Raw genomic sequence first — 12,778 nt, 5'->3', positions numbered from 1 at the left:
ATTATAATGCTCTACAAGCCTGCATTTATTTGATCAAAAATACAGAAAAAAACAGGAATATTCAGCAAGGATGTGTTAAATATATAAAAAATGATAGTGAAGACTTTTTTAAAACAACTTTTTAATAATCAAAAATCCTGAAAAAAAGTATCACAGATTATAAAATAAATATTAAGCACCCTTTCTAACATTTGATAATAAATCAGAATGATCACTTGACACTAAATTCAGCTTTGCATCACAGAAATATAAAGTATAGTAAAATAGAAAACCATTATTTAAAATTTTAATAATATTTCACTATATTATTTTTCTGTATTTTTGATCAAATAAATCCAGGCTTGATGAGCATAAGAGACTTCTTTCAAAAACATTAAAAATAGTAATGTGTCCAAACTTATGTACTGTGTAAGTAAAAATATACTGCTTTTAAAATTAAATGTTGTATAAATAAAAAGGTTAGGAATCATATTTGTTTCAAGTGTTTTTTTTATTGGGGGTGGGGGGCCTCCAACATGAATTTTGCCTAGGGCCTCCTAATGTCTAGAACCGGCTCTGGTCGCACCTTTATTTCTGATCACATACTCGATCCAGAAGATGGCTGAGTCCAAAGGCCTCGTCGGCTGGTCCCTGTGGAGACCTGAGAGTCTCTGCATGTTTCTCCTGTAGGAGGCGTCACCGAGCAATTCCCGTAGGGCTTGTCCGAAAGTATGGCCTCTGAGCTCTGACAACTTAAGTATCTTACCTGCTCCTTTCTCCTGAACACGTAATAAGTTGTCAAACTGGTCAAAGAACAAAGGAATACCCAGGACCGGTACCCCATGGTAAATGGCCTCCTGCACTCCATTGGTTCCTCCGTGGGCTACGAAGGCTTTGATCTTGGAATGTCCCAGGAGGTCATTCTGCGGCATCCAGTCCACAATTAGAGTATTGTTGCCCACTGTAGATGGGCGATCTCCAAGATGTCTCCAGATGACTTTCTGAGGTAGACTAGAAAAAGCGGCCGCGATATCGTTCGCCATGTCGGCAGGGAGACTTTTAACAAGTGTTCCCAAAGACATAATAATAAAACCGTGGTCTCCTGAGCTCTCCACAAACGCTTCCAGATCTGCAGGAAGAGGCTTGGAAGGTTTGCATTGAAATCCACCCATGTAAACAACATTTGGCATGGTTGGTCTCGGAAACTCGAAGACAAAATCAACCCTCATGAGCCAGATATCAGCAGCTTGAATGAGGCTAACAATGTCCGTTTTGTAATCAAAATACTTCTCTATTAGTGCATCATAATGTGGACCCACCACAAATCTGTCCTGGAAGAAAGTAAAGCTTTGAAACAAAACATTTTTAACCCTTTGAGTGAAGCTCATTTTATCTGTATGACCAGTGCCTGGTAAAGGTACATAAGACATCGGAGATGGTGCTATAGCAAAATGTCCTTCACCACTGGTGATCCATCGTACATTGAGAACAAGAGGGAGTTTTAGATAATGAGCTAAAAACACCCCGCCTGCTGTGGCAGGATCGGTGAGCACCAGGTCGTATCGTTCATTCTGAAGTCTTTTCACTAATGCCTTATCTTCTAAAATGGCTGAGACCATTTTACATGAAATATCATGTGCTTTTGACAGCATTGTGAAAAAATCAACCTGAAGCTGCAAGAATGCCAATCCAGAAGCATCGCCTCTCTCTATCTCCATCACTTTCACTAAATACTCTTCAAAAAAGTTCTCAAATGTATTTGTTTCATCTGGGATTGTGATGGAAGTGTAGAGAGGGGACTTTTCCGTGATGTACCAGCTGGATTTGGGTCGGATCACGGTGATGTTGTGGCCCCTGGAGTGCATCTCTTCTATCAGGACTTTCATATTGACCCAGTGGCTTCCATCGACAGGATACAGAAGAACTTTACCCCCGTTGCAGCTCAGGGTGATAACAGACAAGGCCAAAAATAATCCAATTATGAAATGCGACTGGTTTGTAAGTGACTTCATTGTACCTGACAAAACATGTAAAATGAAACAAAACAAAATTAATATATCTCATTTCTCATTTGCGCTCACAAAAAGTTTTTGAACACTGAAATTATTCATGTGCAAAACTAACACAACTAAATTGATACTAACTGACAAGATTCTTACCTTAATCGTTCACGCATGAGTGAAAGACAAACACTTGCTCATTCCAGCTCCATTCATCTGAGCCACTAAGTTCAAATTCTGCCCTTTACTAAGATTTTACAAAGTCCACTTAGGCTAAATTATTAACATTCAAATCAATAATTAACATGCAGAAACTGCATATGGTTTAAGGTGCACTAAGACAGCACTTTTGGACTGTTGCAGTGATAGAGTTCAAAAGTTTGGAGTGTACCCGCATACTCAAGTGTCACCTAATGTCAATCATCTTTATGTAACCACAAGTTATTGGAAAATCCATGCAGACAAACACTTACACATAATTTCTCACACATTACCAGCATACTAAATGCTTACTTTAAGAGAAATCTGAACAAGTGGAGACAGGACTGATGGAAATATCTGCTGGCCCTCAGGACAAAGTATGAATCAAAGTTGAAAGAATAAAAGGATGAAAAGGTGGTGACACAATGAATGATAGTAAAAAATAACACTAGCTTGTTAGAAAAGTGGCCTAGCAGTTGCACGTGCTCAGGCATGCAGCTCATGTGATAGTGGAAGTTCAAGGCTAGCTCTAATAATTTAGGGTCATCCTCTCTATACTGTCTCTGTCATCAAAAATACCAAAAGAAAGCAATATACATATCAGATTGGGGCAAGTTGTCACATGTTTTAAATGTCACTTAATTTCTACATAAAGCTATATTCTAAAAACAACGTGCCTTTTTTGCTGTGAAATCTTTCCTGATTTTACTCTTGATCATAAAACTAAGCATTTAAATATCTTACTGGGACATTATTAGAAGATGATGATATTTATATGCATTTTATGTTGCTATACTCTTATAAAGATATCAATGATTTATATTAAAAGCTACCAGAATATCATCTTACATTTTTGCCATATTAGTGTCAGCAACTGCAACAAATTATTTTTGCATATTCCATACTCCATATTCTCCTATATCATACTATATTTAATATTTTGTCAAAAGGTTCAATAAACTGCTCTATTTGAAAGAAAATCCGATTTTTCTGAATACTATTTCATATGTCAGGCTTTACAAGGTTAAGCTTTAGTAAACTATTCCTTTTGGTCTAGACTATTTTATGAAGGTCATGAACTCTATTTCTGAAGGATAGGTAAACACAGAGCCCCCAAACCCAAGACAATAGAAATCCCTCACAAACGAACAGCTAAATCTAAGAATTGGTTACAGAGGAGAATCATTTCACAAAAAAGGGATGCAGACTACTTCAAGGCTATTTTAGCAGCCATTTCACATCCCAACCTGGAAATTCTGTTTGCACCCATTCCCCGAGCTGTCAGCACAATTAGACATTTGAGGTTATATTACATAAACCGAATCAAGGAAGTGCAACAAGATAGCAAGCATACTCAGATATGTCATGGCAACAGAGATTCATAAGCAGTGTTTTGTCCTTCAACGGTTGTATCCACTCACATTGAGTGCATTTTGGTTTTAAATTTATTGTCAACTTTAAAACGTTTGGAGCAAAACACAATGCCAAGAGTGTGATGCCAAGAGTTTTGATTTAAATTGCACGGTCTTACACAATATCTCTGTGTTCTTCGGTCACTTAGACATACAAAATAACCATAGAAAGCTGGACACTCCCTGGATATCACTATTTCCTTCTTCCTACATTGAGACAATGGCAGTGAGCAATCCAAGCAGCCAGAGGCAGGAATCTGTTTAGCTGCATGATTTCACTCTTTGATTGAAGCCATTCGTTTTACAGGACCATGCATGACCATCAAATGAATCAAAAGGGCATTTAAATACTTAAATGAAAGAAAGGGGATTGTAATCTTCTCATTATTTACCTGCTTATCAAACAGACACTGAGATTAATGGGAAAAGTTTAAATGTTTGACAATTCACATAAATAAACCATTTGGACAAAAACTTGAAAAATGTGTCTTTAACAAAATGATGCCCTCTGTTGGTGTTACAGTAGTTTTGTGTTGCACTGAACCTGTGTTAGGCTTAGGTTTGGGGTCAGTAATAATTTGTAAAAAAAATGTAACATTAATTTCAAGTGTCAGTAAAGCCTTTTATAATGTAACAAAGGATTTCTATTTCAAATACATGCTGTTCTTTTATACTTTCTTTTCATCAAAGAATCCTGAAAAAATAGAATCATGATTTTGCACAAAATATTAAGTTGGCACAACTTTTTTCAACATTGATTAAAATAAGAAATGTTTCTTGAGCACCAAATCAGCATATTAGACTGATTTCTGAAGGATCATGTGACACTGAAGACTGAAGAGTAATGATGCTGAAAATTCAGCTTTGCCATCACAGGAATAAATTACATTTAAAAATATATTACAATAGAAAACAGTTGTTTAAACTGTAATAATATTTAACAATATTACAGTTTGTACTGTATTTTTGATCAAATAGGCCTAAATGCAGCCTTGGTGAGCAAAAGAGGCTTCTTTCAAAAACACGAAGAAAAACTTCCCCACCCTAAACATTTGAATGGTCATGTACTTTCCTTTGTATTATTACTTCATAGAAACTCAGCTGTTGTTTCCTATTACAAGACCTCTAGCAAGTTTTAAATGCAGTTGCTCACAAAAGAGAGGCTGAATCATCAGTTTTACCCAAACTGTCAATGGTGGTGGGTGAATTAATATTAGGCAGCCTCCAACATTTGGAATAATAATGAACAGCACTTAAGGATTTGATAAACCAGTGTAGTCAAACAATCTTTTTTTCATGGTTATTATAATAATAATAACAATAGGAACACAGAGTTTACATAAGCGAGTACTCAAAATGGTAACTACACAATATTAAAGCCGAAAATACCTATATTTATTAATATGTTACTTTTATTAAAGTTAATAAAACGGTTACTCCATAAAATATTGATTTTAATATTTATTTTATTCATAAAACACCAGTAACAAAGAATATAACGATATAACACATTTATTCATCCGCCAAGCAATGTAGTTCCAAAGAGGTTGCTAAGCAACACATGCAGCAACAAAGAATCACAAACGGCAGTTGCGCAGTAATACTAATGTAATGCGGTCACAGGTTGTTGAGTATGCAACGGCTTCGAACGCGGCTCAACCAATCAATCAGAATCAAGGACTGGAACTATCCTTTTTATAATCATTAATTTTCCATTTTTCCATAGTCCCTGACATAGACAGTAAACGGCAAGAGAATGTATGCCTGGATGTCATCTGATGGAGCTCTAGTAAAACAGACTAGGAAGTGTCATGCGCTGGCTTATTATTATTATTTTTATTATTTTTTTACACAATATGTATTTCATCACACATATGCAGATATGCTTATCTGTCAGCATGATAAAAAAATAAAAAATAAAACAAAAAATCTTCGTTTTCCGTCTTTCAGATCTGTTCGCGGCACAGCGCCTTATTAAACAATAGGTTACTGTCGTAACCCCGGTTCTCTGAAACATCGAGTGGAGAGATCCACCTATGGGAAGGGCATCCGTACCTGACCTCTGCAGAAGCATCCAATTGCACCAAGTCTGGCTAGACAGACAGAAGCGCGCAGCCAATGCCCGGTAAGGCCACACCCCTTACCTAGGCATATAACTTCTCCGCGCGCTGCTATTCCTCAGTAAGTATATTCGCTTCTCGTGCGGCAAGCGGGGCAACGCTGGTGGATCTCTCCACTCGATGTTTCAGAGAACCGGGGTTACGACAGTAACCTATTGTTCTCTTTCATCATCTCATTTCGAGATCCACCTATGGGAGAGACATGGACAGCTCCCCGATTGCCCAATACACTCACAGTGAGGTTCTGAAGGCCAGAGAAGGACGGTCACCTCAGAGAGGCGGTGCCTGACACGTCCCACAAACATGACCCTGCAAGGGTGATGCCACGCTAAACTGCTGTGGACAAGCAGGGCATGAAACATGCATGAGACACATACATGATAATGGCCCCCACACCACCAATGCACATGGCTAAACCCAAGAAGGAATGCGAATGCTTGGTAACAGGAATGAACATGGCCAGCCGGCCTATTCACTCCTTGTTGGTTAACCCAACGGGGCTGTGGGAAAGGGCTAAGAGGACCCTACCCCTAGGACCGAGTGTGCCACCGAGGTTCTGGTGACATCCAACCGGTAGTAACGCTCAAAGGTATGAGGAGAGGCCCAACTGGCCGCGGAGCAGATGTCCTGCAGTGGCACTCCCCTGAACAAAGCCCAAGAGGGGGCTAAGCCCCTTGTGGAATGAGCTCTGATGCCCCCTAGGGGCTGCACTCCCTTTGCTTCATAAGCCATAGTATAGCGTCCACAAGCCAATGTTAGAGGCACTGCTTTGAAATGGGACTCCCCTTTGTGCGGGGGGAGCCCTTGAAACAAAGAGCTCTTGCGGAAAGCACTGGTCCTGGTCATATGCTTGCAGAGCACGGACGAGACACAGAGCATTCAGCCCCTGATCCTCCGGGGAGGCAAAAAGGTGGAGGGTGAAAAGCGGATAGCTCCAAAACCTCTGAAGTGAACGCAGGGAAGCATTTCGGCATGACGGCCGGGTTAGGCTTAAGGGAAACCCTATCTCCACTTAGGGAGAATTTGGCACGAGGGGTGAACCAAGAGTGCATATAGCTCACTGACCCGTTTAGCAGATGCCAAGGCCAAGAGCAAAGCTGTCTTGAGGGACAGCAGCTTAAGGGAAATACTCCCCAGAGGCTCAAAAAATACAGAGGCCGTGCTTCCAGCACCATGGAGAGGTCCCACTCTGGAACAGATCTCCGGATGACCAGCAAAGAGCGGCGTGCACCCTTCATAAAACTGCGGGTTAGAGGGTGTGACGGTGGAGCCCACAAAACCCACATGATAGGCTGAAATCGCAGCCAGGTAGACCTTAATGGTGGAAAAGAACCTGCCTCTTTCCATAAGGTCTTGCATGAAACACAAAATATCAGGCACCGAGCACTGATAAAATGTGAGACCACGCCCATCACACCACCCTTTGAACACTTGCCACTTACAGCCATTTAGGGATCGTGTGGAAACGGCCCTGGCATTCTGAGTAGTGGCGATTACACAAGGCGGGAGCCCCAGTGCATTTAGGTTCGTCCTCTCACGGGCCAGGCCCAGAGGGCCACCCTATCCGGGTGGGGGTGGTAAATCTCACCTTTAGCTTGGGACAGTATGTCCGTGCGAGGGGGGAGGCGCCATGGCTCGGCGTATAACAGAGGGATTATCTCTGCCAGCCACGGGGCTTTGGGCCACCTGGGTGCTATCAGAATGAGAGACAGGCTGTGCTCTCTCACCCTGGCCAGTGTGAAATTATCAGGCACAGGGGAGAAAAAGTATACAGCTGCACTTTGGGCCATGGGTGGGCCAGTGTGTCTGCCCCGAGGGGCGCGTCCATGTCCTTTAGCGAGAAGCACATAGGACAATGGTGGTTTTCGCGCAAGGCGAAAAGATCTATGGCTGCCTGTCCAAATCTCATCCATAGCATCTTCACTATCTGCGGGTGAAGACGCCAATCCCGTAGATTGGGTTTCCCCTCTATAGCAGATCCGGTGCCTCTGTTCAGAATGCCCAGAACATGAGTCACGCGTAATGACAGAAAAACCCGTCTGCTCCACATCAAAAGCCTGTAAGCTAGAGCGTGGAGTTTCGACGAGCGCATGCCACCCTGACGGTTGGTATAAGCCACAGCCGTGGTATTATCGCACCGTACTAGAACGGGATGTCGCTGCAGGCGAGGCAGAAAATGATTCAGAGCTTTCCAAATGGTAAAAGCTCTAAATAGTAAATGTGCGCTGAACGTAGTCTGCTCAGCCACAGACCGTTCAGCATTCTGCCATCCTGGGTGGTTCCCCAGCCTGTTAAGGACGCATCTGTCGTCACAACTTTACGCATCGTAACTGTCCCAAGGGGGGTTCCCCGTGCATAAAAGTTCTCGCTCTCCCAATGGCGCAGGGCCGCCGAGCAGGCACGGCTCACCGTTACAGAGCGGCAGAGATTGTGAATCGGGCTGAAATGTAGTGACAAAACCCATTTCGTGAACGCTCTCATTCTCAGGAGACCCATTGGCACAACTTGGATAGATGAAGCCATGAGACCCTGCAGCCTGAGGCATGTGCGATATTGTACTCTCGCCCCTTCTCTGAACTGAGACAGACAGTCCATCAGTGAGCGAACGCACTCTTGAGAGAGACGCGCTCGCATGGAGACTGAGTTCAATTCCAAGCCCAGGAAAATGACATTCTGACTGGGAGTCAGATTGCTTTTGCTCGCATTCACCTTGAACCCGAGGGATGTGATGTGCGCGAGCACCCGGCCGGTGTCCAGCGACACCTTCTCCTTCGATTTGGCTATGATGAGCCAATCGTATATGTAAATCAGAATTCTCAGCCCTGATAGTCTCAGGGGCGCCACGCCCGCCTCCGCACACAGACAGAAAGTTCGGGGACTCAAATTGCGCCCGAACGGAAGAACTGTGAATTCGTAACAAATGCCTTGGTAGGCGAAACGAAGATATTTCCTGTGTGGAGGGTAGATGCTTATGTGAAAGAAAGCATCTTTCTGATCGACTGATGTGAACCAGTCGTTCTGCTTTATGGCACGGGCGAGAGAGCCTTGTGTCACATTCTGAAATTGTATTTAGACAAATGTTTGTTCAACACTTGAAGGTCCAATATAGGGCGGGGGGCGCCACGCCTTTTAGATAATGAAAATACCAGGAATAAAAACCATGGTTTATCAGATTGGGTGGCACCATCTGAATCGCTCCCTTGTTTAGGAGGGAGGAAATTTCCTCTTTCAGAATGTGTGAGGCGTTTTCTTCTGTGTGAGAAGAGAGAACACCGGTGAAAAGCGGAGGTTATATTGCAAACTGCAGCCTGTATCCCTGGGTTACGGTACGCAAAACCCACTTGTGCGCTGAAGCGGCTTGCCAAGCCGCTTCGTGACTCGAGAGCGCCCCCGCTCGGACCGGAGCGGGGCTGCATGGGCCCCGCTGGTTCATTTGTGATGCAAAGGCGCCATCTAGTGGGCACACTAGAGGCGACATGCAGGGGTTTAGAGGGATTTCCTCTCTCTGCAGTGAGACGTTTTCTCTGCAGAGAGAGGTCTTCTTTCCAAAACGTATTCATTTGATTTGTAACTTTGTGTGTTTTGTGTTGGGCAAACACTGGGGCTGAAAGCCTTTATTGACAGAGTGAAGGGGACATAGTGTGGTGTCCACTGTGCTAAACTTTCCCTCACAAAGTGCCCCCTGATTTTTAAGTGGGGGGAAAACACACATCACCTGAACACATGAACTGGGCAGTCTCAAGTGCAGGCAGAAAAATAATATCCGCGGAGAGAGATACTCTCTCTGTAACGGATTTATTTAATTTGTTTGTTTTAAAGTGTTATTTAGTTATGTGTGTGTTTTGTGTTGGGGAACACAGGGGCCGAAGCCTTCCACACACAACGCCCACTAAAAACACATGAGCTGGGCAGCCACAACTGAGCTGTGTGAGCCGAGCTGGTTGATTTGTGAGGCAATGGCGCCCTCTTGTGGACAGACTCAGGGCGACATGCATGGGATCAGAGAGATTTGTTCTCTATGTTGGCAGATATATAAATCTGCACGAATTCATTTGATTCGTTTGTTAAATGTGTTGTTTAGTAATGTGTGTGTTTTGTGTTGGGTAACACAGGGGCAGAAGCCTTCCACACGTAACGTCCACTAAAACACATGAGCTGGGCAGCCACAACTGAGCTGTGTGAGCCGAGCTGGTTGATTTGTGAGGCAATGGCGCCCTCTTGTGGACAGACTCAGGGCGACATGCATGGGATCAGAGAGATTTGCTCTCTATGTTGGCAGATATATAAATCTGCACGAATTCATTTGATTCGTTTGTTAAATATGTTGTTTAGTAATGTGTGTGTTTTGTGTTGGGAAAACACTGGGGCCGAAGCCTTTAATAACTGGGTGAGGGGAACCAAGTGCGTGCGGTGTGGTTACACTGTACTTTCCTCACGACAGCATCACTAAACACACGGGCTGGGCAGCCACGAGACGGGATTAACCGACCGTCCGCGGGAGACCCTGTGTCTTTTGGACAGGGGTTCCGGGACCGGGAGAGAATCCGGAGGGCTCGTGGCCCGTGAAAGCGGGCTCGATACTCCCAACGGTCGAACAACAGGCAGGCCGCTTGCGTTCGGGGCCGCCTTCCTAGGAAGGCATAAATTGAAAGCCTCAACACGTAGTCGTAACACATAAAGGCCCGTAAGACCGTGTTAACAGCCGTGCTATGAGCTTCGCGAACGCTGGAAAAAACGTTTTTAAGAGTTGTTTCCACCTCTGGGGCTGGCCACACAATGTTGAGACGAACGGCCACTCGCTCACAACTACAGGAGGATGTAACGTTACTGAGGCAAAGCCGCGTGAGCGCTAGCCTAGTGAACGTTAAAAGGACCGCGTCATCCCCGTCATCGGAACCGGCCGGTTCGTCAACGAGAGTGAGGTTTTCCCGCGAATATGTCCTCTTCAGGGAATGCGGATTGGGCTGATGTCAGCTCAAATATTTTATTAGAGAGGTGGCGCTCCGGGAGTCCCCCGGTAGCGCGTCATCATCACCGTGTCCTCCATCCGAGTCAGAAAGGCCGAGCACGGCGCGCTGGGTCGTGCAACTAAAAGCCGGCTTAGTAAAAGCTAACGTTACATGGACAGCAATTACAATGACCGCAATTCTCCGGGTTCTTCAAAGCTTCTTGAGCGTGTAAAGCCCAAGCAGACCGCGCAGAAGGAGAGGGTCCTTAGCGGCGATGAGAGAACCACACGCGGCCAGGCAGGCTCGTCGTGATAGGCTGTTCCCCGGAGAAGCGGCGGTTAGACGGTCACATAGCCATGGGTGGGCCAGCGGTGAAGAACTCTGAAAAATCTGTGGCGGGCAGCCATGTAAGGAGGAGCAGGTGAAGGACAGCGAGAGCGCGGGCGGCTCCGGATGCAAAAAAACACAGCGGATAGGCTGAAGAAACGACTGTCACTCACGTCTGGCGGAGGCTGATCAGGCGATATGTCCTCCTGAAGACTCGAAAGTGAGCAGCGTAACGTTAATCCAACCGAACTGTGTCAGTGCAGAGATCGCGAGAAGCGAATGTCAACTGAGGAATAGCAGCGCGCGGAGAAGTTATATGCCTAGGTAAGGGGTGTGGCCTTACCGGGCATTGGCTGCGCGCTTCTGTCTGTCTAGCCAGACTTGGTGCAATTGGATGCTTCTGCAGAGGTCAGGTACGGATGCCCTTCCCATAGGTGGATCTCGAAACGAGATGATGAAAGAGAACCGTACAACTCCCGTTATTAAACAGTAGGCTAGGCCTGTCTCGATTAACATGTAACAAACTGAAAACTGAAAACTTTTAATAATAAATAGCCTACCTGAAACAGAAAACTTAATAACAATTCCTCTGCACTTCGTGAACTGTGGTCTTCCACACGCACATCAACGTAATTTCCGCATAAGAATTTTTTACACCTGTCACCTGAGAAGTTTTTATTTTTTATTTTTTTTAACCTGGAGAGGGTGTGGCATCAAAATTAAAAGTGAATGACGCCAGCAGGAGTCACTCATACTTCGTATAAAAATAATAAACAGTGCATTCCTCCTCACCCTGTGCAAGGCAGGGCTTAGTTCAATTTAAGGTTCTTCATAGGCTTCATTTCACTAACTCCAAACTAGCTAAGATTTACCTGAATGTTAGCTCTGCATGTAATAGGTGTTAAATCAGTTTTTAAACAGCTGCAGTTTTGTACAATAAATACATGTTTAATAAAAGTTTGTTGCATTACAAATTGTTCAATTCTTCCTGTCTGAGACTGAAATATGGAGAGAATGAATAGCTTCTGTAACACCTGCACACAGAATCTATGTAGGCCTATGTTCTACACATAAACAAACAAAACTCAATAACTGTTATTTGATAAATAAAACTAAATTATTACAACTTGGTGCAACTGTCATCAACCCTATCAGCCATGACAGAACATCATGTGCTAGTTAGACACACTAATGCTATCACACACACACACACACACACACACACACACATGCTAACCATGTCACTTAGAAGTAAAAAATAAAATAAAAAATCAAACAAAGTAAGTTTTGAATAATTCTTACAAAAGGTCAGGACAGTATGACAAAAATACAGCTCATGAAAAATTAACAATATTACAGTTTGTACTGTATTTTTGATCAAATAGGCCTAAATGCAGCCTTGGTGAGCAAAAGAGGCTTCTTTCAAAAACACGAAGAAAAACTTCCCCACCCTAAACATTTGAATGGTCATGTACTTTCCTTTGTATTATTACTTCATAGAAACTCAGCTGTTGTTTCCTATTACAAGACCTCTAGCAAGTTTTAAATGCAGTTGCTCACAAAAGAGAGGCTGAATCATCAGTTTTACCCAAACTGTCAATGGTGGTGGGTGAATTAATATTAGGCAGCCTCCAACATTTGGAATAATAATGAACAGCACTTAAGGATTTGATAAACCAGTGTAGTCAAACAATCTTTTTTTCATGGTTATTATAATAATAATAACAATAGGAACACAGAGTTTACATAAGCGAGTACTCAAAATGGTTACTACACAATATTAAAGCCGA

The 12,778-nt window shown here is 43.4% G+C and overlaps 1 protein-coding gene across 1 annotated transcript; it reads right to left on the bottom strand.

Moving 5' to 3' along the window:
• Positions 1–478: 478 nt before the first annotated feature.
• On the bottom strand, positions 479–2,174 carry ugt5d1 (UDP glucuronosyltransferase 5 family, polypeptide D1). The gene is made up of 2 exons (XM_081354130.1): positions 2,139–2,174; positions 479–1,996 (listed from the first exon to the last, which is right to left on the bottom strand). Exon 2 carries the CDS (start codon positions 1,989–1,991, stop codon positions 537–539), a length of 1,455 nt encoding a protein of 484 aa, XP_081210256.1. The 5' UTR covers positions 1,992–1,996; positions 2,139–2,174; the 3' UTR covers positions 479–536.
• Between the last annotated feature and the right edge of the window lie 10,604 nt (positions 2,175–12,778).

This window comes from Scardinius erythrophthalmus, assembly GCF_964197995.2.
Source record: "Scardinius erythrophthalmus genome assembly, chromosome: 23".
In the NCBI taxonomy this organism is placed as follows: Eukaryota; Metazoa; Chordata; class Actinopteri; order Cypriniformes; family Leuciscidae; genus Scardinius; species Scardinius erythrophthalmus.
Note: the sequence above shows the minus strand (reverse complement) of the source record. Positions and strands in the feature narration are given on the sequence as shown.